A 24,364-nucleotide genomic window follows, 5' to 3' on the forward strand; every position below is an offset into this window, starting at 1 on the left:
AGTGCAAAAACCTGCTGATGCTTGAAATAATGGATGGGGAGAGCGAGGGGGGCAGTCACTTTTTGTGTTGGCACTTTAAGAAGATTGGGGTGCTGGTCATTAGAAAGATTTTTGCCCAGTGCATTCAAGTGGAAGTTAAAGGTCCTATATCATATAGTTAACATGATGAAGGGAGTTGATGCCTTGGAGGTATGGTTCTGATTGGTGGAATATTATTATGGATGAAGTTATATTTTACACTTGAGCAAATAGGTCCAGGATAATTAACTATAACAAAACAACTTCCATTTATATAAACTACTAACATAGCAAAATGTCCCAAAATCCTTTGCAGGGGTGTTGTACAACACAGCTACATTGGCTCACACTTGAGTTTTAAAATTCTCGTCTTTGCTTTCAATCCTTCCATAGGTTCCTCTCAACATCTCTGTAATCTCTTCTCTTTGCACATGGTTATACAATGAAGAGATTAGAGGTGTTGAGAGGAACCTATGGAAGGATTGAAAGCAAAGACGAGAATTTTAAAACTCAAGTGTGAGCCAATGTCCCCAGAGATGATGAGTGTATAGGTTCTTCTACATGTTAGGACATGGGCAGAGAGGTTTACAGTGCTTTCAGGCCCTTGAGAGTAGAAAAAGATAACTCAAGTCTGGAGAAAAAAGGCTTGTATTGCAGAGGAGCTGAAGCAGTTGAGTTGGGCAATATTAGAGAGGTGAAAATAAGCAGGTTTTGTGCTGGCATGTGGTCCAAAGCTTAATTATAGCTCCAGTGTTTAAACTGCCTTGTTCAGTTTTGGACATTTGCTGTGAAGGGGGAGAAGATGTTTGTCCATCCAATACTGGATGTTGGACAAGAAATCTGACAATTTAGAGATGGTGGAGCAGTCCCAAGGTAAAATTGACTGTCACCAATGTAAGTGTGAAAACTACTGTTTTCAGATGATGTCTAGGGGCAGCAAGTAGATGAGAAACTGTCCTCAAGGATAGACTCATGGGGGACAATACAAGTAACAGTGCAGGAGCAAGTGCTGGTAATTCTGTGACCACATTTAGATTGATAGGAACCAAGCAACTGAAGTTCCACCAAGCTAGTCAACAGCAGAGGAGCTTTGGAGCAGTGTGTGGTCAACCATTGTCAAAGCCTGCACACAGGCTGAGGAGGATGAGCATAGATTGTCATCTGTGACTTTGATCAGAGCTATTTCATACTGCAGACAGGGAGGATACCTTATTAGAGGGATTTGAACATGGAATTCCAGGTAAGGAACATGCATTTGGGAGATACAATATGCTCAAGAGCTTTGGAAAGGAAAAAGAGATTGGAGATGGAAATGCGAGGACTGAGGGGGTCAGCAGTTGCATTTAATAGAGAGTGGGATGATACCTGAAAAGTATGGAAAGTAAGTGGGTGGTCCACAGTATGGTGTTCATTGAGGTGAAAGCAGGAGATCTGAGAGAAATGAAAAGAAGGCAAGTATGGAGAGGCTGGGAATTCTCATTCCAGGTGGAACCATTAACAGAAAATAGAACTAACTCTAATGCCTTTGAAGCTAGAGGCAGGATTTTAAAAAGCAGTAGCTCAATCCAATATTCCATTCTATAGATTTAAGCAGTTTGAAGAATATAGTCTGGATCTTGCAGAAATGCAAGTGGCAGAACTGGAATTCAAATTCAGAAAACAAATTATAGATCCATTGCGAGCCACACACAATTCTGAAATCAACCAGTGCCGTTTGTGAGGCATCTGACTGTAGAGGGAGCTGTAGGAGGAAAAATCCAACGAGCAGAAACATATTAGATGTCTGGCAAGGCACAGTGCTTGGCCAATTGACTTTTTTTTTATCAGAATCGTCTGGATCGAGTGGATCTGGTATTGCCTCTGTAGTATAGTCCCACAAATGATCTCTTCAACAGGATCAAAACAACATAGACCACGGTGCCTCCTAATGCCAGTCCAACTGTAATGGCAGCGTAGTTAGGACCTTGGATTAAAAAGGAAAGAGTATTTAAATTCTAGGGCTATAGACAATCGCAACAGGTTAGCTTTCCAGCAGTCAGCATGCAGCAGCCGAGCTATTAAGTTGTGAGGGAGGATGGCAATAACTTTCTTGTGGACCTTGTTAAATTTACTGACTGACACTGTCAGGATGGAGACTGGCTGCAAGAGGCAGTTAATAACATATTTTAACAGTGTAAGCCAAATTGAAAATTTTTTTTTTAAACAAATCCTTTTAAAAAGGGAAACGTTGAATTTACTGCCTTGATATCTTAAAACACACTAATGCAAAGGTTAGAGAAAACACAGGACCCAAAACAGAAAATGCTAGAACACTTAGGTTGGGCAGCATCTGTGGGAAGAGAAACACTTAACATTTTCATGTCTGAAACCCTTCGTAACAGAGAGAGAAACAAGTTAGTCTTGGTAGCAGCGAAGATGGGTGAAGGCAATGGGTGGAACAAAGGGAGTTTCACTGACAGGGTGAAATAATGGGGCAGTTAAAGTTCTTTGTTTGTGGGTTGCTAAAGTCTGTGTAATATTGTAATAGTCTGGCCTACTGTGACATGCCCAATAGGTCAGATTATACAAATGGGGAAAAAAGGGAAATTGATTGGTAAGGGGGTTAAGGGTTACAGGGAGAAAGTGGGAGACTGGGGTTGAGAGGAAAAAAAATCAGCCATGATTGAATGGCAGAGTAGATTTGATGGGCTGAATAGTCTAATTCTGCCCCTATGTCTATCTTATGCTCTCATGGAAATAAGGCATGGCTGTCAAAAATGGACAGTGCTGATATAACTAGATAGAAAGAGTGAGTTACCTAACATTGGAGAATTCAATACTGAATCCTGCAGGCTGCAAATGTGCCCAGGAGGAAGAATGAGGTGCTGTTCCTCAACTTTTCCTTGGGCCTTGTAACAGTGTAGGAGGCCAGAGGGAGAGGTCAGACTGGGACTGGGAGTGGGGATGTTGAATTAAAGTAGCAGGCAACTGGAAGCTCGGGATCACACCTGTGAACTGAGCGCAGGGGCTCTGCAAACACCCAATCTGTGTTCGGTTTCTCCTGTGTAAAGGAGGGCACAATAATGAATACTAAATGCAGTACACTAGATTGGAAGAAGTGCAAGTGAATTGTTACCTTGCCTGGAAAGACAGTGTCCCTGGATCATGGGAATTGAAAAGGTGAAAGGACCTCCTGTGGTTGTGGAAGAATGTGCCATATAATGGGGAACAGGAGACAGGGATGGAAGAGCAGACTAGGGAGTCTTGAAGGGAGAGATCCCTTTGAAATGTTGAAAGGCGAGGGGAATGTGTGTCTGGTGATGGAATCTTGTTGGAGGTAGCAGAAATTGCAAAGGAAGATCTGTTGAATGGGAAGAATGATGGGCTGGAAGGCAAGGAACTGGCAAACTCTTATCTTTCCCTTATCCCATTATTCAGTTTTGAATTTGACTAGTTATTTCTTTTAAAAAAAAACACGGGTATTTTTGTCATGTGTGGGCTCTTTGCTAATGGAAATTCAACTTCTGCAAACTCACCAAGTTATTTCAGCATCTCCATATCACAAATTAGGCACCCACAAGGCCTATTCAAGTGTAATTAATAGATGAGTGTCAAGGTAATGGAAATTCTGCAGACTAGATTGGCACCTGCTAGGCATGCATTCAAATAGGCCAAAGTCATTTCAATTATAACTTGTACTTTTGGGCTTTCCCCATGAATTCCTTTTCATTAGCATTCACTGTAAAAAAAAAAATTCACTGGCAAAATTCACCCAACTGATGGAGCCATCGTTTAACTGAACATTCATGGACTGGTGAGATTTGTTAGTCAACTGAGATGAATAAATGAAAGCTGCCCTCTTCTGCTGAGTGTATCACCTGTCTGGTGTGACTTCCAGAAGTTAACGTAAGCCATTTACTTCTTTCCCTGAAGTTTCCAATGTTTACCCAAGGAGATAAGGTGATGTATTGAGTCATTCTCTATAAAATAAATTGTATATATTGCAAATGTTTAAGGCAAGCCCTGCCCAGTGACTCACAGGTAAGTATACTTCCTCGTAATACTGATCAGGAAAATTTTGAAGTTGACTAACTGCTAGATCAACTAGATACACTACGTCAGCAATGTGGTGCATTGCCCAGAGCCTAGAGGGAAGGAGTCATGGAAGGTGTCAGCCTGACATTCTTTCTTCTAGTCACGATCCAATGTCCAGACACATTCTAGTAATTGGACAAAGTCTAAGATTGTACTTTGAACCATGAAGGCCCATCACAGCAAACAGTTAGCACATTTAGGGAAATGGACAAAACTCCTAGATCCAGGCTCAGAAATCTAAAAACGTTGCAGTAAGCCAATTTCACTGGCCTTTCATGGTCCTGCTGCAGAGAGCAGCAGCATATTGCAGCTGTCTAGGGTAAGATGTCACACTTCCTGCTTCACATGGCCTGGAGCCAACAAACAGCAGATGAGAGTTAAATCCAGAGACTTCCTCATATCTGTTGTTCTCCAGGTGCTATTGCATTGCTCCTGTTGGCCAACTGATGAGCACAGCATATGCTGACTGTCTGTTTGTTCCTGGAGACTGCACAGAAAACTGAAAGATTCCTACCATGATAATAGGATTCAATTCACATATAAGGAACTAATTTGTACTGATGGCTTTTGTATTACATTGGAATGCTTAGCAATATATCATTGATGTGACAAATAATATGTAGTTAATTCTTTACGTTCTCTCTATAGTAACTGAATTATTTAACCAATAATGTAGAAGAAAAGCCCTGTGGGTGATGGAAATCTGAAATAAAGAAAGTCTGGAGAACTTATCAGGTCAGGCAGCAAATGCTTCAGGATGTTGAGCGTCCATCAAGAAATTTAATCACTTCTGAAGAAAGTGCATTGGCCTGAACCATCAGCTCTTTTTTTCCCCTCAAAAGCAGCTGCAAGACCTGTTGATTGTTTCCAGCACTTTCTGCCTTTTACTTGATTTCCAGCATCAGCAATGTTTTACTTTAATCTGTTGATTGTCCCACAATGACTGAGTGAGTCCAACCAATGAGCCATAAGGAATGGATGACTCCAGGTTTGATCCTCATGCAGAGTTTGTTATAATCAGGCTCTGAATCAAGGGAGGGAAAACTTGTTCTCATTGATATCAGCAATCTATACTGGAAATAGGTTTGTGTAAATATTGGGTACATGCAGCAGAATAGGCATCAACTCTGGAGCCTTCTGTGACAGGATAGCTCCTGTCAAGCAAGGTTGGTGTCTGAACCATAATCTAGCAAGGGATCAAAAGCACTTGGAAAAAGAATCAGTATTTTCATTCTCACCAAAGTCACTTTCCTTTGTAATGTGCACTGGTCCAGCGCTGACTTGCTGTATGTTTGACTGATCTGCTTGTGAACCACTGCCAGAGCCACAGCCCAGTGTGCATGGGCTGGAGCCGGATGTGTCGGCACATAACTGGACACTGCAAGTAATAAACACCTGAGGGAGAAAAGAGACAGATTATAGTCATTGTGTTGGCTCTAAGAGCAAGGGATCACAGATTTGATCCCCAATTCTGGTTTTGTTTCTCTGGCAATATTGTCTGATATTTATTCTACTCTTAAAGGGCCTGTGCAACTTTCAACATGTTTACATTCAAGGCAAAAGGGGTAAAACATTGCTATGTACATAGCTCCTGTAACTTCTTTATTCTTGGATTGCTCACAGTAGTTTCCATCCGGTTCAGTAATGTTTTTAGGAAAGGAAATCTGTCATTTATATGCAACGCCAGAGTCACCAAACTGGTCGACTTCTAACTGCCTCCTTGGTGCAGTCAGCAATTAGGAACTGACAATAAATGCCAATATTTATAACGATGCCTGCATCCTGTGAACAATAAAAGTAAATCTTTAATTGCGGGAAGTTCCTTGGCAATCTTCAAGAGCTGATTCCCAATCACAGGCCAGGAACCTGTGGAAGGATTGCGAGAGGGATGTGGAGAAGCAGGGATTAACGTTGGAGGCACAACGACGTGGTGTAGTAAATTTCCCCAAGGAGGATTAACAAGTTTCTGTATTTGTTTGTTTTGTTCTCCCCTTCAGCTACTCCAAGTCTTCCTCTTTGATTCTCGGCTAAAAGATTAATTCATTGCCATGGGCAAGTTACCTCTTCTAATTAGAATTGATCTTTCGGAATACTTAAATGACATTATTAAATGAGTGAAACAACAAAAATGCAGTTTGAACATGAACAGGTTAACTTGTTTATGTTCAATCTGTAGTGTTTTCAGCAATGGGTTGGCTGAAAGCAGAGCGTGCAGCGATAACTTTTGACCAACAAAGGCAGATTATTTTGTTGTTGCTATTTTTGAGGAACAAACATGTAGAAAGCCAAATTAGACTATATTAAATAAATGGTTTACATATGTACCCACATCCAGTCTATAAGCTGGTTTATCACAACCACCTATGATCATTTTAATGTTGGCATTTACAGTAACAACATCCTATCTCCGTAGTCCACAATTTTTGAGTGCAACCTGGAATTTGGAGCAGAAAATGTACCTGTTTCACTCCCCAGTCTGACACTAATATTAAAGCACAGTAGTGTAGATGGTGGAAATTTGAAATAAAATCAGAAAATATGAGAACATATGAACTAGAAGCTGGAGTATATCTGTCTCCCTGCACCTGCTCCACCATTCAATAAGATCATGGCTGATGTTCTGATGTTTTACTTCAGCACCACTTCCCCTACACTAACTCCATATCCCTTGATTCCAGTAAATATCCAAAAAGCTATCAAACTGTCTTGAATATACTCTGACTGATCTTCCACAGCACTGTAAATTGCCTCTAATATGTAGGTAGAATCGGGATGGGGTGGGCAGAAATTGGTGTATATGTGGAGAATAAAAATAGAGCGATTAGTGCAAAGGGGTACTTGATGATGGCAGTGTACTCAGTGGTTGAAGGGTCTGTTCTTGTGCTTTATGACCATCTAAATTCAAGTATTTAGAATAGTATTAAATTACATAAATTAAATCTGTCTCAGTTAAAATGACCATGAAACTATCAGGTTCACTAATATGTTTCAGGATATCTGCCAACCTTAGATGGTCTGGTCTATGGGTGACTCCAGACTGACTACTGTGTTTGACTCTTAAATGGCTCATTTTACAGTGAGGGATGGACAACAAACATTGGTGTCGTCCATTTCCCATGACCGATTGGGTAAACAGTAACTGGAAGCACAGGGCATTGCTTATTTTTTTGAAGTTGGATTTGCAAGATATTGTGGTCTTCAAGATAGATACAGAGCTGTGAGAAAACGAGCATGTGAGATTGTATAGATGTACAATAAAGACAGAAAATGCAAGAAACGATCAGCAGATCAGGCAACAAATGTGAAAGGAAAAACAATTAGCATTTCAGATCTGAGACCCTTCGTCAGATAAAGGTCTTCGACCCGAAACTTGAACTCAGTTTCTCATCCTGCAGATAGCATCTGACCTGCTCAGTGTTTGTAGCATTTCCTGTTGTTATTTGTGATAAAAGTGTTAATATAGTTGAATGACATTTGGAGATATTCACATGTGCAGCAGTAGTAGAGTTAGAAAGAGCACGATAGGGAATCAGTGAGTTAATGGAAAGAGAGACAAAGGATTGAAAGGAAACAGATAGTCTGGAGCATAGCTGTAATAAATTGTTATGAAATGACACTCTGTTTAGAAGTTTATGGCATTCTGTTAATGGATCATTTCAGCAGAAATAGACCAACTGGGAATTAAATGCATGGATCCTCTTGAAGTTTATAGTTTAGAACCAGGCTAGGTAATACATTTATTCACTGAGCCAACATACCACTAGTCTTAATTTCTAACACATTCAAATTCTTTTCAAACATTTTACAATACATTTTAACTCAAAGTGAAGATGACTTTTAGAGAGAGTACCTGGGCAGTGCGCCATGGTAAAGAGGACAGTTTGATGGAATATATTTTCTCGTTTTGGTTTTTGGTTTGATGTTCCTTTGCCGTGCTGTTATTTAAGCAGCTGTCACAAACAAAAACAGAAAGAGTGAGGAGAGATACCATTTGATGTGATTTCAGGCTCTGCATGTTAACCATGCATCAGCTTGGCTTAGAGCAACTTTGACTCTGGCTCAAGAGGAAAAAAAATACACCAGGACTTGAACACAGCCTAAATTCACATTAGAGTAATAATAGAAGCAAGTATCGGTTATATGGTTCCTGTCATATATGTAAATGACTTGGATGAGGATGTCTGGGGTCTGATAAGTAAGCTTGATGACAAGACAAAGCTTGGTGGAGTTAAAGATAGTGAGGGTGGTTGCCTAAGGATACAGAGAGACATAGATCAGTTGGGCAGAGTGGTGGCAGATGGAATTTAATCCAGACAAGTGTGAGGTAGCATATTTTGGGTCACCTAATACTGGCCGGACATGCACAGTAAATGGCAGGGACTTTGGAATGCAAGTTCATAGCTCCCTGAAAATGGTGACACGGGTGGACAGGGTAGTGAAGAAGACATTTAGCTTGCTTGCCTTTACAGGCAGGGGTACTGAGTATCAGAGTTGGGACATCATGTTGCAGCTGTACAAGATACTGGTTATGCCACACTTGGAATATTGTGTGCAGTTCTGGTCACCACACTATAGAAAGGATCTGGTAGCACTAGAAAGAGTGCAGAAGAGATTCACGAGAACGTTGTCTTGAATGGAGGGATTTAGTTACAAGGAGAGATTGGATAGGCTGGGATTGTTCTCACTAGAGTGAAGGAGGCTGAGGTGTGACTTATAGAGGTTTATAAAATTATGAGGCGTATAGTTAGGATCGATAGTCTTTTTCCAAGAGTGGGTGAGTCTAAAACTAGAGAACATCAATTTAAGGTGACGGGAAAGATTTAAAGGAGATCTGACGGGCAGGTTTTTCCACACAGATGGTGGTGGGGATATGGACCAGGGTGCCAGAGGAGGTGGTAGAGGCAGGTACATGGATAAGCTGAAGGCATTTAAAAAGCATTTGGACAGGTACATGGATAGGAAATGAATAGAGGGATATGGGCCAAATGCAGAAAAATGGGATTAACGTAGATAGGCATTTTGGTTGAGGTGGACGAGTCAGGCCGAAGGGTCTGTTTCCGTGCTCTATGACTCCATGAATCTATGGCTCTAAGAAATGGCATTCATCACATTGAACCTATTCCTTTGAGAGTCCACTTGGAGTTTGTTCTATCAAGGAACCTACTTAACTTGTCTGCAAATATGGAATGCACAGAAAGCAAAGGGTCCAGCAGTGCACCAAATACCTTTTCGGTTTCACCTCTGCTGTCCACTTCCTATCGCAGAGGTTTTATTAAGGAGCTTTGCAGGTATGCATGTACGCAGTGGGGAGGAGGACATTGGTGGGCAGCTAATGCTCATGGTTTATCCTTGCTATTTCATTCAGAATGCTTTTCCAGGACTTTCAAAAGAGATTTTATCTGCCCCAGATTTTATCCACACATTAAATGAATTTATACAACTTTTTAAAGCTACCTTATGGCCTGGGATCTCAGGGTCCCTCTGGAAGGTTGGCTCTGGGCTGTAATGCTGGTAGACTAGATTGCATGCCTCTGATGCTTCCAGATGGACACAGACCACTTGCCCACACCTTGTTAAGGAGTCCATACTCTGAGTTTGGTCAGGGGCTGGGTTAATGGACATTATGGCCCAAATACTCCACATTTCTGCTGGCGAAGAGAGTCCTTCAGAATTTCTACTCCCCCCTCTTCACGAGAAAATGAAGATTTTGCACCAAAAATATTAATGTCCTTACTAGGCCTGTGTTCATTCCCCATTTAAAATTTTCAACATTTATAGTTTTTCTTTCTTTCAGGCATTTACTTTTAATGGAGATACTTTCCCTTTCAAGGATAATTGCCAACACAATAAATATGCCTGCCAATAATCTACTCCATATGTCAATGAAGAAAGATTTCTAAGGGAAGAGAGGAGAACAGAGTGTTTGGGTTTGGTTTAGTGTAACAGAGAGCCAGTTTAACCATGATGGGCCAAGTGGCCTTTTCCTGCATTGTGAACCTCTATGGCTCCCATAAGACAGATTGCACATGTATTTACAATCAAGTCATCCATCTACCTCAGCTACAATAGGCCGGATAATACCCAATCCAACCTGCTGCCCGCACTCGCTCCCTGCCCATGCTGTGTGGCCACACTAAACTTTTGAGGCCCTTCAAATCCCAAAGGACCCAAGGCCTCTGTTTAGTGGCTATTCTGTGAATGGAGCAGTTTGTAAGTGGCAACCAAGCCTCTGGATGACACGTCCGAAGCCTCCCTCCCACCTCCTCTATGTTAACGTTTAATAGCCTGTGCTATCATACACCATCCCTGATCTGGAAGGACATATATTGTGTGTCGGGGTTCCAGATAAAATAAGGTTTAAAAAAGGAGCCTCATCAACAAAGTATAAATGCTTCCTTACCCCTGTCGTAAAAGCATAACTCCTGTTGAAGAATTATACTCCTTAGACACATGGCAAGACTCCACATAGAGTGAGAGGGCAGTCTCGTTGCTTTTGGCAATGATGCTTATGTATAAATGGTCCTTGCTGGTGGCAATAAATGGAGAATCTGGTCTAGCCGCCCTCCAGCTCGAGTTGAACTCTTTGCTGAACTGGATTTCAAAGCTGTAGACTTCAAAGATCTTGTCTATGGCATCATTCAGTACATTGGCTCGTTCACTACCTTTGCTGGATCGAAGGAATTTGCACATCAGTGGGATGGCCACCCTCTCCAGCTGTTTTGAAGTTTCACTTCTGCTTTGGCTGACAATTTTATTTGTGAAGATGTAATGAGATTTATCTTCCTGAGAAAAAGAAATAAGTAACATTAATCCAGGTGTGAGGGAAATACTCATATTTACAGATTCACAGTGGGGCAACTTCCTCTTGCCCTTCCCTGGTTCTGCAGTACTAGCAGGAACATTGGAGTGCAACCCAGTAATTAAATTGTCTACTACCTTTCCAGTTACCCTGCAATCTGTTGAGCTATTATGCAATATGGTAATTACATTGCCATGACCACAGAATGTTTCCTTTTCCTGGGGTTTTATCTGTAAAATGCCAAAACACAAGCAAGTTTCCCTTGGAGATTACAGGCAACCTTCTCAGGCTGCAGGTCTAAAATGGGGCAGGCAATAACCTTCCAGTACCTTCAAAAGGGTAAGCAAGGCATTGTAATCAGTGTACCAGTGGAAGTGACAGTGTGGAAAACAATCCACTGTTGTTTTGCCAGCCAGAAGAACCATGAAGGCCACTGATGAAGGAGGGCACACTTGACAATGGTAGTTTCCACAGTGCCAGATTGTCAGGGTTGGTGGATCATTGGTGTGAATATACCCAGAGAAACCAGGTTGCTGGGCAGTGACCAGGCTCAACTCAGTGTACAGCTTAAAACATGAGGCTGTGATTCATCACTGCAGTCTCACCCAGTGGACAGAAAATGAGCTCTGAGGCCTATTATGAACTCACAGCCCCTGACTAAGATGTGCCCACTGCATCTGGCAGAACGGCCAAGGACTCTTACTTCTTCACCATAGCTTGGGTAAAGGCAGCCGGTTTGAGCCGATCTCTCTCAAGCTGCTGTGGAGAGGATGTACCAGAAAGTGGCAGCTATGGTTTGGTTTTGCATAAGGAAGGCTTTCCAGCAGCCTCCTTTCTCTTCAGTGGCCCCAGTGACATTCTGTGGAAGTGTCAAACTCTCCAGAGGCCTACAGGGCTGCCTCTCTCATTATTCTTGGGGAACTTTTGTCTATTATGTCCTCGCAGTCCTGTTATACCCTCCTCTCAGTCAATGGCTGGCTCCATCTTGGTGGCGTCAGTCTATTCACAGACATTCCATGTCCCCCGAACCAGGGAAATGGGGTGGGTGAGAGAGGATATGGAAGGGCAGTTGGAATTCAGACCTGAAGGATTTAATTCTGGTCAGAGTGTCAGCATGGACTGCACAAATAAGCACATCCACAACTGATGCTGATACTAGTTCAATGGCTGATAATTAGAGCTGGGAACTCCGAGCCATTTCCCCATATTTAACCAAAACTTGTTGATCCACCTGGGATCAGCTAATCTAAAGTAGACGAGGAATTGTAACCAAGCTCCCCTCCCCTCATGATCCCAAAGGCAGGTACTTATTACATACCAGTAATTCAGTGCCACACCCAGAGAAGGGAATTGTTAGCAGCAGATGAGTGCTATTGCCAGTGACGTTACAGGAAGCATCATTGAGTTGCAAGCTGTCGTCCGGTAGATTTGCTACCAAATTTCTTGAGGCAGACAGAATCATGGCATTGGACAAACACCGCAGATCTGTGGCAAATAGAGACATGAGTGAGCCTTTCTGTTATGTTGCAACAAACCTACATGTCCTTGCACATTGAGCAGTGTTAAATTCCTATTTCACAAAGGGGGCTATTTCTCAATATAAACTCCTAATTTGGTGTCAACTGTCAAATGATGCCATTATATCTCCAGCCCAGTATATGCTGTTATAAAACAGTCTCCGCTCTCTATCAATAAAACAGGACAATCCAAAAATGTAATGTGCCAAGTGCATCACAACCTTGCAACATCATAGAAATTTATAGCCAAGAACAGGCCATTCACTCCTTTATGACCAAGTTCTGAGGAGCCAGCTTACACAACAAATCTTCCAACACTGAGCAGCTGATGAAGGATGGAGAAATTTTTTTTTGTAATTAATAATCTACAAACAAAAGTACATTTTTTAAGCAATGCCTTTGGCTGGTTCTCTTTGCAAAAGTGTTTTTGTTTAGAGGAATTTTGAGTCCTTGTATGTAATTTACTGCTTTCACTGCCAGCCAGTTTATGAAAGTTCTCGAGAAATCCAGTTTTGATCATTTTCATACCTTTTTGGTGACAAAGAAAGCACTTAAGAAGAGTGTTGTCAATAAAGAAAAATTGACATGGAGGAACAGAAGGAAACATCAGGATATTCGCCAAAGAAGGAGCTTTAAAAGAGCATCTAAAAGGAGGGAAGGTAGAGACAGGAAGGTTTAGGGAGGAAATCCAGAACTTTGGGTATAGACATCTGAAAGGCATCACATCAATGCTAATCCTAAATATTAAATTAAACATTAAAATGCACTATCCCTTTTTCTGGCCTCAGTCTTGTTGTTTTGCTTTAATGTTATTGAGATGAGCGAACTTTTCTTTAAATCAGGATTGCATCTTCCAGATGTCGAATCGATGGAGGGCAACGTAGAGGTCAGTGATGAGGTTTAGGTGGGGGAATCCAGTTTTAGGGGCTAAGCAGTTGGAAATTATTAACTTAATTTTAAATAGAGGTTTGTAGTGGCTGCTACCGCGATGTGAAAGTAAGACACTAGTTGGTGGGCTGCAGAACAAAACTGATTTATTTTCCCACCTTGTGCGGGCCTTTTAAGAGGAACGGTTCCCAGCCACCGAAAACGGAAATGATGTCTGCGCTATGTCAAACTTTTCCCACGCGTGGGTTCTCCCCATTGCTCGGGGAAGACGAAGGCCCAATGCCATCTTGGGCCTCACCGCTCCGATGAAGCGTGACCTGACCGCCGAGCCGGTTCACTTGCTTGGACGGTGAGTCGCTACACAACCACCACCGCCACCCCCCCCCCACCCCCCCAGAACCAGAGAATCAGTCCCCAAGGTTCGTGGGCTGTGCTAGCTGTTGCTTAGGAGGTCGGCCTCTGTCGCGGTGTTGGGACCGCGACCGGTTGTTGTAAATCTAAGTGGGCCGGTTTGAGGTGGTCCGTCGTGAAGACCTCTTCCTTGCCCCCAATGTCCAAAATAAAGGTGGACCCATTATTCCTGATGACCCAGAATGGTCATTGCAACGGTGCCCGGGGTGTGCCCCTGCGAGCGAAAACGAACTTACAGTTTCGTGGTTCCTTGGGCTCACGGGATGGGGCTTGACCGTGCCGCGAAGTGGGAATCGGTGCCAAGCTGCCGAGCCTCTCGCGCAGTCTTTCCAGGACTGCCATGGGTTGTTCCTCTTGGCCCTGAAGGGCAGGTATGAAATCCCCTGGGACGACCAGGGGCGCACCGTACACGAGTTCAGCTGACGAAGCGTGGAGATCTTCCTTGGGGGCAGTGCGTATGCCGAGCAGGACCCAAGGCAGTTCGTCGACCCAGTTAGGACCTCTCAGGCGGGTCATCAGGGCTGATTTCAGATGGCGGTGGAAACGTTCTACCAACCCGTTTGATTGAGGGTGGTAGGCCGTGGTGGTGTGCAGCTGCGTCCCCAGCATGTTCGCTGATGCAGACCAGAGGCTGGAGGTAAACTGAGTGCCCCTGTCTGAAGTGATGTGGGCCGGAACACCAAAACGTGAGATCCAAGTTGTGAGCAGCGCCCGGGCGCAGGAATCAGTCATGATGTTGGATAGAGGAGTTGCCTCTGACCACCTCGTGAACCGGTCCACAATGGTAAGGAGGTACCGGGCTCCTCTTGAAACTGGCAGAGGGCCAACGAGGTCGATGTGGATGTGGTTGAACCTTCTACGGGTAGGCTCGAACTGCTGTGGTGGGACCTTGGTGTGTCGTTGGATTTTTGATGTCTGGCAGTGCACACAAGTCCTGGCCCACTCACTGACCTGTCTGCAGAGGCCATGCCAGACAAACTTGCTGGTGACCAGTCGAACAGTTGATCCGATGGACGGGTGCGCCAACCCGTGTACCAAGTTGAAAACATGTTTCCGCCAGGTTGCAGGAACTATAGGGCAGGGTTGACCTGCTGCAATGTCGCAAAGGAGGGTCTGCTGACCTGGACCAACTAAGAAATCTTGGAGCTGCAGGCCCGAGACTGCGGTTCTGTAGCTGGGCAGCTCGTCGTCGGCTTGCTGTGCGTCAGCCAGGGCCGTGTAGTCAACACCCAGGGATAGGCTGTGGATGGTTGGTCTGGAAAGCGCGTCAGCAACGACATTGTCCTTTCCGGAGACATGTTGAATATCCGTTGTGAATTCGGAAATGTAGGACAAATGTCGCTGCTGACGAGCTGACCAGGGACCGGAGACCTTGGAGAAGGCGAAGGACAAAGGCTTATGGTCAGTGAAAGCGGTGAAAGGCCTGCCTTCTAAAAAGTACCAGAAATGCCGGACCGCCAGGTACAGCGCTAGAAGTTCCCGATCAAAAGCACTGTATTTCAGTTCGGGTGGTCTAAGGTGCCTGCTGAAAAATGCCAAGGGTTGCCAACAGCCTTCGATTAGTTGTTCCAGTACTCCACCAACCGCAGTGTTGGATGCGTCCACCGTGAGGGCAGTTGGGACGTCTGTCCTAGGGTGTACAAGCACCACGGCGTCTTCCAGGGCATCCTTGGCCTTAACGAAGGAGCCGCGGCCTCGTCGTTCCAGGCGATGTCCTTGCCCTTACCAGCCATCAGCGAGAACAAAGGGTGCATGATACGGGCTGCTGCAGGGATGAACCGATGGTAAAAGTTGACCATCCCCAGGAATTCCTGCAGGCCTTTGACCGTGTCGGGACAGGCAAAATGGCAGATAGTGTCTACCTTGGCAGGTAAGGGTGTTGCTCCTTCACTGGTGATTCTGTGGCCGAGGAAATCGATCGAGTCAAGTCCAAGTTAGCACTTGGCCGGGTTGATAGTGAGGCCAAAATCACGGAGACGGGAGTACAGTTGGCGGAGGTGGGAAAGGTGTTCTTGGTGGTCACGGCTGGTGATTAGTATGTCATCTAAGTAAATGAACACGAAGTCCAGGTCTCAGCCTACCGTGTCCATCAGCTGCTGGAAAGTCTGCGCGGTGTTCTTAAGGCCGAACAGCATTCGAAGGAATTTGAAGAGGCCGAATGGAGTGATGAGCGCAGTTTTGGGGATATCGTCAGGGTGGACCAGGATTTGGTGGTATCCCCGGATGAGGTCCACCTTGGAGAAGATGTGGGCCCCATGTAGGTTCGCTGCGGTCCTGGATGTGAGGGATTGGGTAGCGGTCCGGGGTGGTGGCATCATTCAGCCTGCGGTAGTTGCCGCAGGGCCTCCACCCGCCGGTGGCTTTGGGGGACCATGTGCAGGGGGGAGGCCCAGGGGCTGTCTGACCTGCGAACGATCCGCAGCTCCTCCATGCGGTGGAACTCTTCCTTTGCCAGGCAGAGCTTGTCTGGAGGTAGTCGTCATGCTTGGGCACGAAGGGGTGGCCCTGTTGTAATGATGTGGTGCTGCACCCCGTGTTTGGGCATCCAATTTGTAAACTGAGGTGCCTAAACCAATGGGAACTCAGCTAGGAGCTTGGTGAACTCGTTGCCAGACAGGGGAACGGAGTCCAGGCGCGGGGCTGATAGTCTGGCTTCTCCCAGGGGGTAGGTTTGGAAAGTTCTGGAGTGCACCAACCGCTTCCCTTGCTGGTCGACTAACAGGCTGTGGGCTCAAAGGAAATCAGCTCCCAGGAGTGGCTGGGCGATGGTGGCAAGGGTAAAGTTCCAGGTAAAACGGCTATCACCAAATTGTAATTGAACTATATGGGTACCGAAAGTCCGTATCATTGTGCCGATTGCAGCATTGAGTACAGGACCTTGTTGCCTGTTACGAGTGTCGCGGCCAGTCGGGGGCAAAATACTGACCTCTCTCCAGTATTGACGAGGAAACGACGCCTGGACTACTTGTCCTGAACAAATAGGAGGCTGTGTTGGCGGCCAGCCGTCGTAGCTATCAGCGGCGGCTGGCCCTGGCGTTTCCCTGAAACTTGTAGGGTGGGTGGTATCGACGGGCCTCCACGCCCCACCTCTGATGGTAGAAACACAGCTGGTCGCCAGTGTCGTCGTCTGTGTTTCTGGGGTGTGGTCGCTCGGTTGCTGGGACTGGTTTAGGTAGGCGTTGGGCTCGTGGCCCAGCGATTTGGCCGACGGACGACCCACTCTCGCGTTTGGCCTTCCACAGGACATCTGCCCGGGCAGCTACCTCACGTGGGCTGCTGAAATCGGCGTTGGCCAACAGCAGGTGAATGTCATCGGTTAGTTGTTCGAGGAAGGCCTGTTCGAACATTAGGCAAGGCTTGTGTCCCTCAGCCAAGGCCAGCATCTCGTTCATTAGGGTCGATGGGGATCTGTCCCCCAGGCTGCCGAGATGAAGCAGGCGGGCGGCGCGCTCGCGACGGGAGAGGCTGAAGGTCTGAATAAGATGGTCTTTGAAAGCCGGGTACTTATCCTCCTCCGGAGGAGACTGGATGAAGTCTCCGACCTGGGCGGCTGTCTCCTGGTCCAGAGAGCTGACCACGTGGTAAGTACTTTGTGGAGTCGGAGGTGATCCGCCGAAGGTGGAATTGTGCTTCAGCCTGGTCAAACCAGACACTGGGCCGAAGTGTCCAAAAGGTGGGCAGCTTGAGTGCCACTGCATTGGCTGCTATGTTGTCATCTATTGTGTGGGTCCAAAATCCATTTGGACCGTCGGGGTCACCAATGTAGCGGCTGCTACTGCGATGTGAAAGCAAGACACCAGTCGGTGGGCTGCAGAACAAAACTGATTTATTTTCTCGCCTTGCGCAGGTCTTTTAAGAGGAACGGTTCCCGCCCACCGAAGACGGAAATGACGTATACGCTATGTCATCAAACTTTTCCCGCGCGCGGGTTCTTCCCGTCACTCGGGGAAGACGAAGGCCCAACGCCATCTTGGGCCTCGCCGCTCCGACGATGCGCGACCCGACCGCCGAGCCGGTTTGCTTGCTCGGATGGTGAGTCGCTACAGATTGAATTTTTTCAGTTTTTACTTCTGGTTCAATTCAAGGGCTCTTTATCAGTTATAATATTTGGCAATATTGGACATTTTCAAATATTTAAAACTTGAGGTAAATGCATTAACTTTTGATCTCTATAATACGTTGAAGTAAATCAGTAATGACAAATAAATAATACCTGCATATTCACAGTCATCTCATGTTTCCCAGTCTTTCATTATTCAGTTTTTCTTTCAGCTACCCCTCCATACCCAGGTTTTGTATTGCCTAGCACGCGGTACGATGTATTCACAAACAGATGCCATTGATCAGTAATCTAATCACAATAACTGTATTTTTGAAGTTTTATTCTTAAAATTAACATTTTGGAATGTACTGCCAATGTAGAGTTTCACTGTCAAAACAAAATGTTGAGGTATTGACTTCAAGAGTGTTTTTCTTATTGTCAGTAAAACCCCAAAAAAATCAAGCTGGAATTATAAACCAGCAAATGATTTATTTTAGCTAATATGATCAAACAGACTAAGGATCACAGTAGTTTTTTTTATCTATCTTATGACAAACATTCTGAAATAAAGAAATAATGAAACAAGCCACAGTGTTCCTGCTCCCTTGACACTAGTTACTCTGATACCAGTCAGCGTTAAACATTGGTAGAGAATTTTCATTCTGTGCCTTTTTCTCCACAAACCTTTTTTTAAGTAGACAAAGTTAAGCGCATCACTCTGACTTAGCACTGGCTCTCAGTGGAAAGAGATAAAACAGCTGTGAATCAAACTGGCCTTTCCAGATGTAGTCTCTTAGTAGTTTACTGTATTGAGCTTCTCCAAATAAAGCTGTTTGAAACTCCGATAATCCAGCATCTGGCTCACTCATTCGTCTGGAATGTGTGAAGCCAGAGCTGGGGTCCAGACTGTGGGTCAGGTGTGCAGCCAGAGACTGGGTTGGTATTGGAAACACCCAGGGGGTTAGAAGTCTTGGTAGGTTTGGAGCCAGACTCCACAGTGCTTGTGTATTTCCTGCTCCAATAGTCTGGGAAATCTACTAGAACGACAGTACCAAAGTCTCAAGGGTACCGGATTATTGTTTTACTGTATTAACAAGAATGTCATAACAAAACATCATTGCTGTAAAGTACACGTGCTCATTGGGTTCTCTTTAAAGTCCATCGCAAAGTGTATAGATTAATACACACGAGACAAGAGGAGCTCAACAAGGTAGGTGTAGCTTATTCCTGGGTTCTCCATATTCTACCACTGGAACTTACTACACACATTGTTACAGCCCAGGAAGCATCACAAGACAATCCTTATAAGGGGTGAGAGTCCTAAAGAACCAATTATTGTTCACAACCAATATTTCAAACACTGCATTTGTTCAGGGACTTCATTTAGCACAGAAATACAACCTGCTTTCCAATAAATCCATCTAAAACCATATCTAAATCTGTCAAAGCATCCAAAAATAGGTCACAGCTACATTCTAAAGAACTTTTCTGATCAATTTGCATTATATTGGTTTGTGGCTATAGCTACCAGAAAGAGAGAAGGAGCTTTAAATAGAGCTTTCTTTCCTGCAGTCAGCTGCCGTTCAGAATAGAGCATAGAACGCAGTAGTACAAAGGTTTTTCAGCCCTTTGTGTCTGTGCCAGCTCTCTGCAACTGTTAGGCACCTCCTCCCTTTAGCCCTGCACTTTGTTTCTTTAAAGTACTGAATGCACTCAGGGTAATGACATGAAAATTCAAAATGAAACAGCCGCTTTTTGTTGAATGTGAAAACTCTTACCTGGGGCTAGTGGCTGTTCTTCAAGCCAATCTGCAACTATATATAAAAAATAAAAATTAGGTTGATTATTACATTTCTAAGTAATCAGGATAAACCAAAAACATATCAATACCATATTCCTACTCTTTCCTACTCTCCACACTCCTTTATGCCTTTTGTTTCCAGTGACTTGGCCTCCACTGCCTTATGTGGTAGAAATGTCCACAGGATCACCACCCTCTGAGTGAAGGATTTTCTCATCTCAGACCTAAACGTCTTCCCTGTATCCTAACACTGTGACCCCTTGTTCCAGATTCTCCAGCCAGAGGAAGCATCCCCCCTGCATCCAGTCTGTCTAGCCCTGTCAGAATTTTGTTTCAATGAGATGCCCCCACATACTTCTAAACTCTAGTGAATGTAGACCTAGGCAAACCAATCTCTTCTCATAGGACAGTGCTGCCATCCCAGGAATCAGTTTAATCAACCTTTACCGCACAATGGCAAGTATATCCTTTTCTAGACAAGGCTATCATACCATCAATCACAACATTCCAGGTGAGGTCTCACAAACACCCTGTATATTTGTAGCAAGACATCCTTGCTCCTGTAGTCAATACCTCTTGCAGTGAAGGCCAACATACTATAATGCTTTCTTAACTGCTTGCTGCATTTGTATTTATGCTTTTAGTGACTGGTGTACAAGAACACCCATGCCCCTTTAAACATTGACATTTCCCAATCTCTCACTATTTAATAATGCCCTATCTTTGTTTTTTTATTCCTATCAAAGTGGATTAACATCATATTTATCCATATTATACTACATCTGCATTTGCTCAATTACTCAATGTGTCTAAATCACCTTAAAGCCTCTGCATCTTCACAGTCCTACCCAGTTTCGTGTCATCAGCCAATACAATTAATAGTTGGCTTCCTCATCCAAATTATTCATGTGTATTGTGAATAGTTGACCCTTAAGTATTGACCCTTGTGGCACCCCACTCGCCATCCCTCACCATCCCAAGGATGTCCCATTTATTCCTATTCTGTTTCCTGGAGCCTCTGGAGATTTCTGATTGGGTGACTGCATGCAATTAAATAAATAATTGGCCGTTGATTGAGGAATGTGCAATTATAATAGTTACTAAAATCCTAGTTTACAATTATTTATTCATTTGAAATATTCACAAGATCACAAGACAAAGGAGCAGAAGTAGGCCATTTGGCCCATCGAGTCTGCTCCATGAGCTAAACCAAAAACTGTTCCTATCTAGCCCCAAATTCCGGCCTTATCCCCATATCCCTTGATACCATGACTAATTAGATACCTATCTATCTCCACCTTAAACGCCCCCAATGATTGGGCCTCCACAGCTGTACGTGGCAATATTAATGTTCTAATGATATGACTAAGCCTTGCAAATTTGAATTCCATTGTCATATTTTCAAATGTAGCCCTGTTTACCCGCCTATCCTGAAATTGTTGGTTACCATTCCACATCATTGGCAGTGGTTTAAGATCCTGCCTATTTCACAATTTTGCTATATAAAGGGCATCATAAGAAGTAAATATTCCTCTTGAGCTGACGTTCCCACCATTATATGTTGCACTAGGAATTCCTGAATAATAAGGAACAGAAATTCTGGTTAGATATTCTCCTCATTTGTTCAGAGATAAAACCAATGAAGTCTACTGTCTCAGGACAAAGATCAAAGCCAGGCTTTTGCTATTGAATGGGAATTATTTTAATGAACAAGCTGAAGCCTTACTTGATTTGATTTTCTAGCTTACATGTACTCAACATGACGCAAACAAATTATCCAACCAACACTAAAAATAACAGCAGAAAATTATAAAACATGGGATGAAAGGCAATGAAGTTGTTTCCAAAGGAAAGGTACGTATTTAATATATGATTCCGAAAGCAAAATTGTGTTTCTTTTTATAGAGTTGAGCTCTCAGTCAGATCCTATGCTCAGGACTTTGGACACTTGGATATAAAGGTTTTCTCTCCCCTTAACAACACATGTTTAAGGGCACTGAATACCTATTTGCATTAGAATGAGAAACAAAGTACAATTAAAAATGTAGTTTAGCAATACATACTCAGCACAATCCAAATGCATCGTGGTTCTGATTGTAATCTGAATGAAAGAAAAATTAATAATCAGCTTTTATTAATTTGGAGCAACAGTAAAAGCACTAAATTTTTCCCTCTGTCACATAGGATCTCCACTACTGGAAGGGTCAGTCACACAGAATGCAATTCAAATTACCCTGGTAACCCTATCTCAACTGTAGATGTTTGGGGTTCAAGCTCCAGTCCACGGTTTAAGCACACAACATTGAGAGAATGCTGGATGACCCCCAACCTTCACCCTTTGGATGGATTAGCAAACAGGTCCATAGTTTAAATAGCCACTGAAGATCCCACAATACAATTTGAGAAAGAGCATGGAGTTCGTTTCTCCTGATTTCCTGACCAACATTTCTCAACCAATCTTACTGAGATCATGATGTGAAAAAAAATTGTATTCTAGATAAGAATAGGGAAGGGCAGCTTAGGTTTTTGGAGCTTCAGAACAACGTTTTTTGCTCCTACATAAAGGAAGATTTATCTCATCAGATGTATTGAGGGTGGGTGGTGGTGTGCCTGGCCAACAGTCACAGTTTTCATTTTCCAGTGGGTTACGTTGCACTAGTTTTATTGCAAAATAAATCTGATTTCAAAACATTGATATCATAAATTCCCTCAAGTCAGTTTTGTTTTGATCAAATATTTGTTTACTTTTCCATGGAGACTCAAATCTTACTGAAATCCTCCTAGTTTATTTATATCTCATAAGTATGTGTAATTATTGGTGGAATATGTTAAAATGATGATATTCACTCAACCCCAAGCAAGACCAAGTCTGACAATGGCCCCTTGCTTATAGTTGTTTACCCTGAAGACGTTGTTGAGAGAAAGCACACTGGAACTTGCTTTGGAACATTGTGTGCACCTGCCGACCAAGAAACATTCACTGACACAGATCCGTCACCCACACTCCAAGTATCTGATTTGTGCAATCCATGGGGACCCACCACTGTAAAGGTAGTGATCCTGTCGAAAATATAGAAAGGTAAAGAATTAAGGTGTGTCCCTTAGCTCTTAACATATAAAGTCTTTCCATTATTAGTGTAGTTAAGGCTAAGCCTCTTAAGGTATATATTAGAAGCTACACCACATCCTTTGGTGTAGAAAGGAAGTCATTGATGGACCAGACCCTTGATGGAATACTTTCGATAGAGCGAATGGTCTTTTGGCAAGATTTTTATCTTAATTCCTAATTGTTTAGAGAATTTTACAAGCCTTCGGTAATGCAATCAGTGTTAATAACATTACATAACTAAGAGACTTAACCAAACCCAGTTATTTTCATTAAAGAAAATGAAAAGTATCTCCAGTGGGTAAATACTTTATTCAGTATGAAACTGAGCCACATCGAACAGAATAAACAAATCCAGTTTCAAACATGTGCTAACGGAATTGGTCTCAGCACATTGGAGTAAATGCATTCTAAGTATTTGAGAGAATTGGTGTTGGACATGAATGGACACCATTGGAGTCCTCCATCTGTAGGACTCAATTTATCAGGGGACAAGAGAGTTGAGTGAAAGACAGTCCAGGATGGCATCAGCTATAGATTCTTAACTAGATCAGTTATGTGCAACCACAGCTGAGAAATGTGATTCAGTTTAACTGAGGTCTCTGTAACTATGAGGTTAAACCTTGAGTGGATGGCACTGCTAATTCAGGTAGACAATCTATATCATTAGTAGTATTTCCAGTGGAAAAGGGATACCTTTCATTTAAGCTGATGGCACTTATTGTAAAGTTAATCTTATCATAATATGAAGCATATAATCTTGCTCCGTTGGGAGGTGTTGGATGTATAAATACAGGACGAAATATTCCAAACTCACATTCCGATATAGCCTTGTCCACTGCAAGAAAAGACAGACAGTTCAACAGATGCACAGAATATATTACATATAATACAAGGTTAATGCCTCAATATCCTTAGCCGCTGCAATGCTTACTAAACCCTTTGCACTTTTAAACTCAAATGAATTCTGGAAATTATGAGTACTGTTACTAAGAATGCTTAATACTAACATGGAAATTTTCTCTTTGCTCTTCTAAGAGTGGCATGAACTCAAAACAAGTTACAGTGTTGAAAATATTACAGAAAGGCATGTGATACAATGACCAAACATTTGTATAACATCATCACTCAGAATAATTTCTAGCCTTTCCTTCCCCAGCCCCCAATCCATGTGGCGAAATGTATACACCAAATTATTAACATAGAAGTTAACAGGGATAACAACTCTTAGTAACTACTATAATAATTACAATTATACAATGTATTTGAACTACTACTGGATACCAAGAGTTTAGCCACAACAACATCTGGTTGCTTCTAAAGGTTCTCCATTAATGTGCCTCTGCTTTCACCCAAACTTTCATCCTGACTTCCTGTAGACAGCAGGCCCCCTCTTTCGTGACATCCCTTTTGAAGTCAAAAAGTCATCTCGTCTAGCCCCTTTCTGGGTCATCTCCAAGTCTTACAAATCTGCCATTACTGTTTTCAGTCTGTCTTGCCTCACTCTGGTTACATTGCAATGGACTGACGGCAAGTTCAAGCTGCTATAATATCCTGCACAAGACCTTCAGAACGTTTGAACTGCCTCCACTTTGCAATGCAATCTTCTTTTAAAGCATCCAACACAATCTTGCCTGATTCAATAATCCTGTAAACAGTACGAGTCAGGTAGACACTTGGCTTTTGCCCAGAACTCGAGCAGTCTCAC

At 43.4% G+C, this 24,364-nt stretch overlaps 1 protein-coding gene across 1 annotated transcript; it reads right to left on the reverse strand.

The window, feature by feature from the left end:
- Positions 1-1,570: 1,570 nt before the first annotated feature.
- LOC127577836 (ZP domain-containing protein-like) lies at positions 1,571-12,983 on the reverse strand. Its single transcript, XM_052029438.1, has 6 exons — positions 12,937-12,983; positions 12,210-12,376; positions 10,493-10,875; positions 7,943-8,042; positions 5,331-5,487; positions 1,571-1,981 (listed from the first exon to the last, which is right to left on the reverse strand). Exons 2-6 carry the CDS (start codon positions 12,351-12,353, stop codon positions 1,842-1,844), a joined length of 924 nt encoding a protein of 307 aa, XP_051885398.1. The 5' UTR covers positions 12,354-12,376; positions 12,937-12,983; the 3' UTR covers positions 1,571-1,841.
- Positions 12,984-24,364: the final 11,381 nt, after the last annotated feature.

Source organism: Pristis pectinata, chromosome 14 (genome assembly GCF_009764475.1).
Source record: "Pristis pectinata isolate sPriPec2 chromosome 14, sPriPec2.1.pri, whole genome shotgun sequence".
NCBI lineage: Eukaryota > Metazoa > Chordata > Chondrichthyes > Rhinopristiformes > Pristidae > Pristis > Pristis pectinata.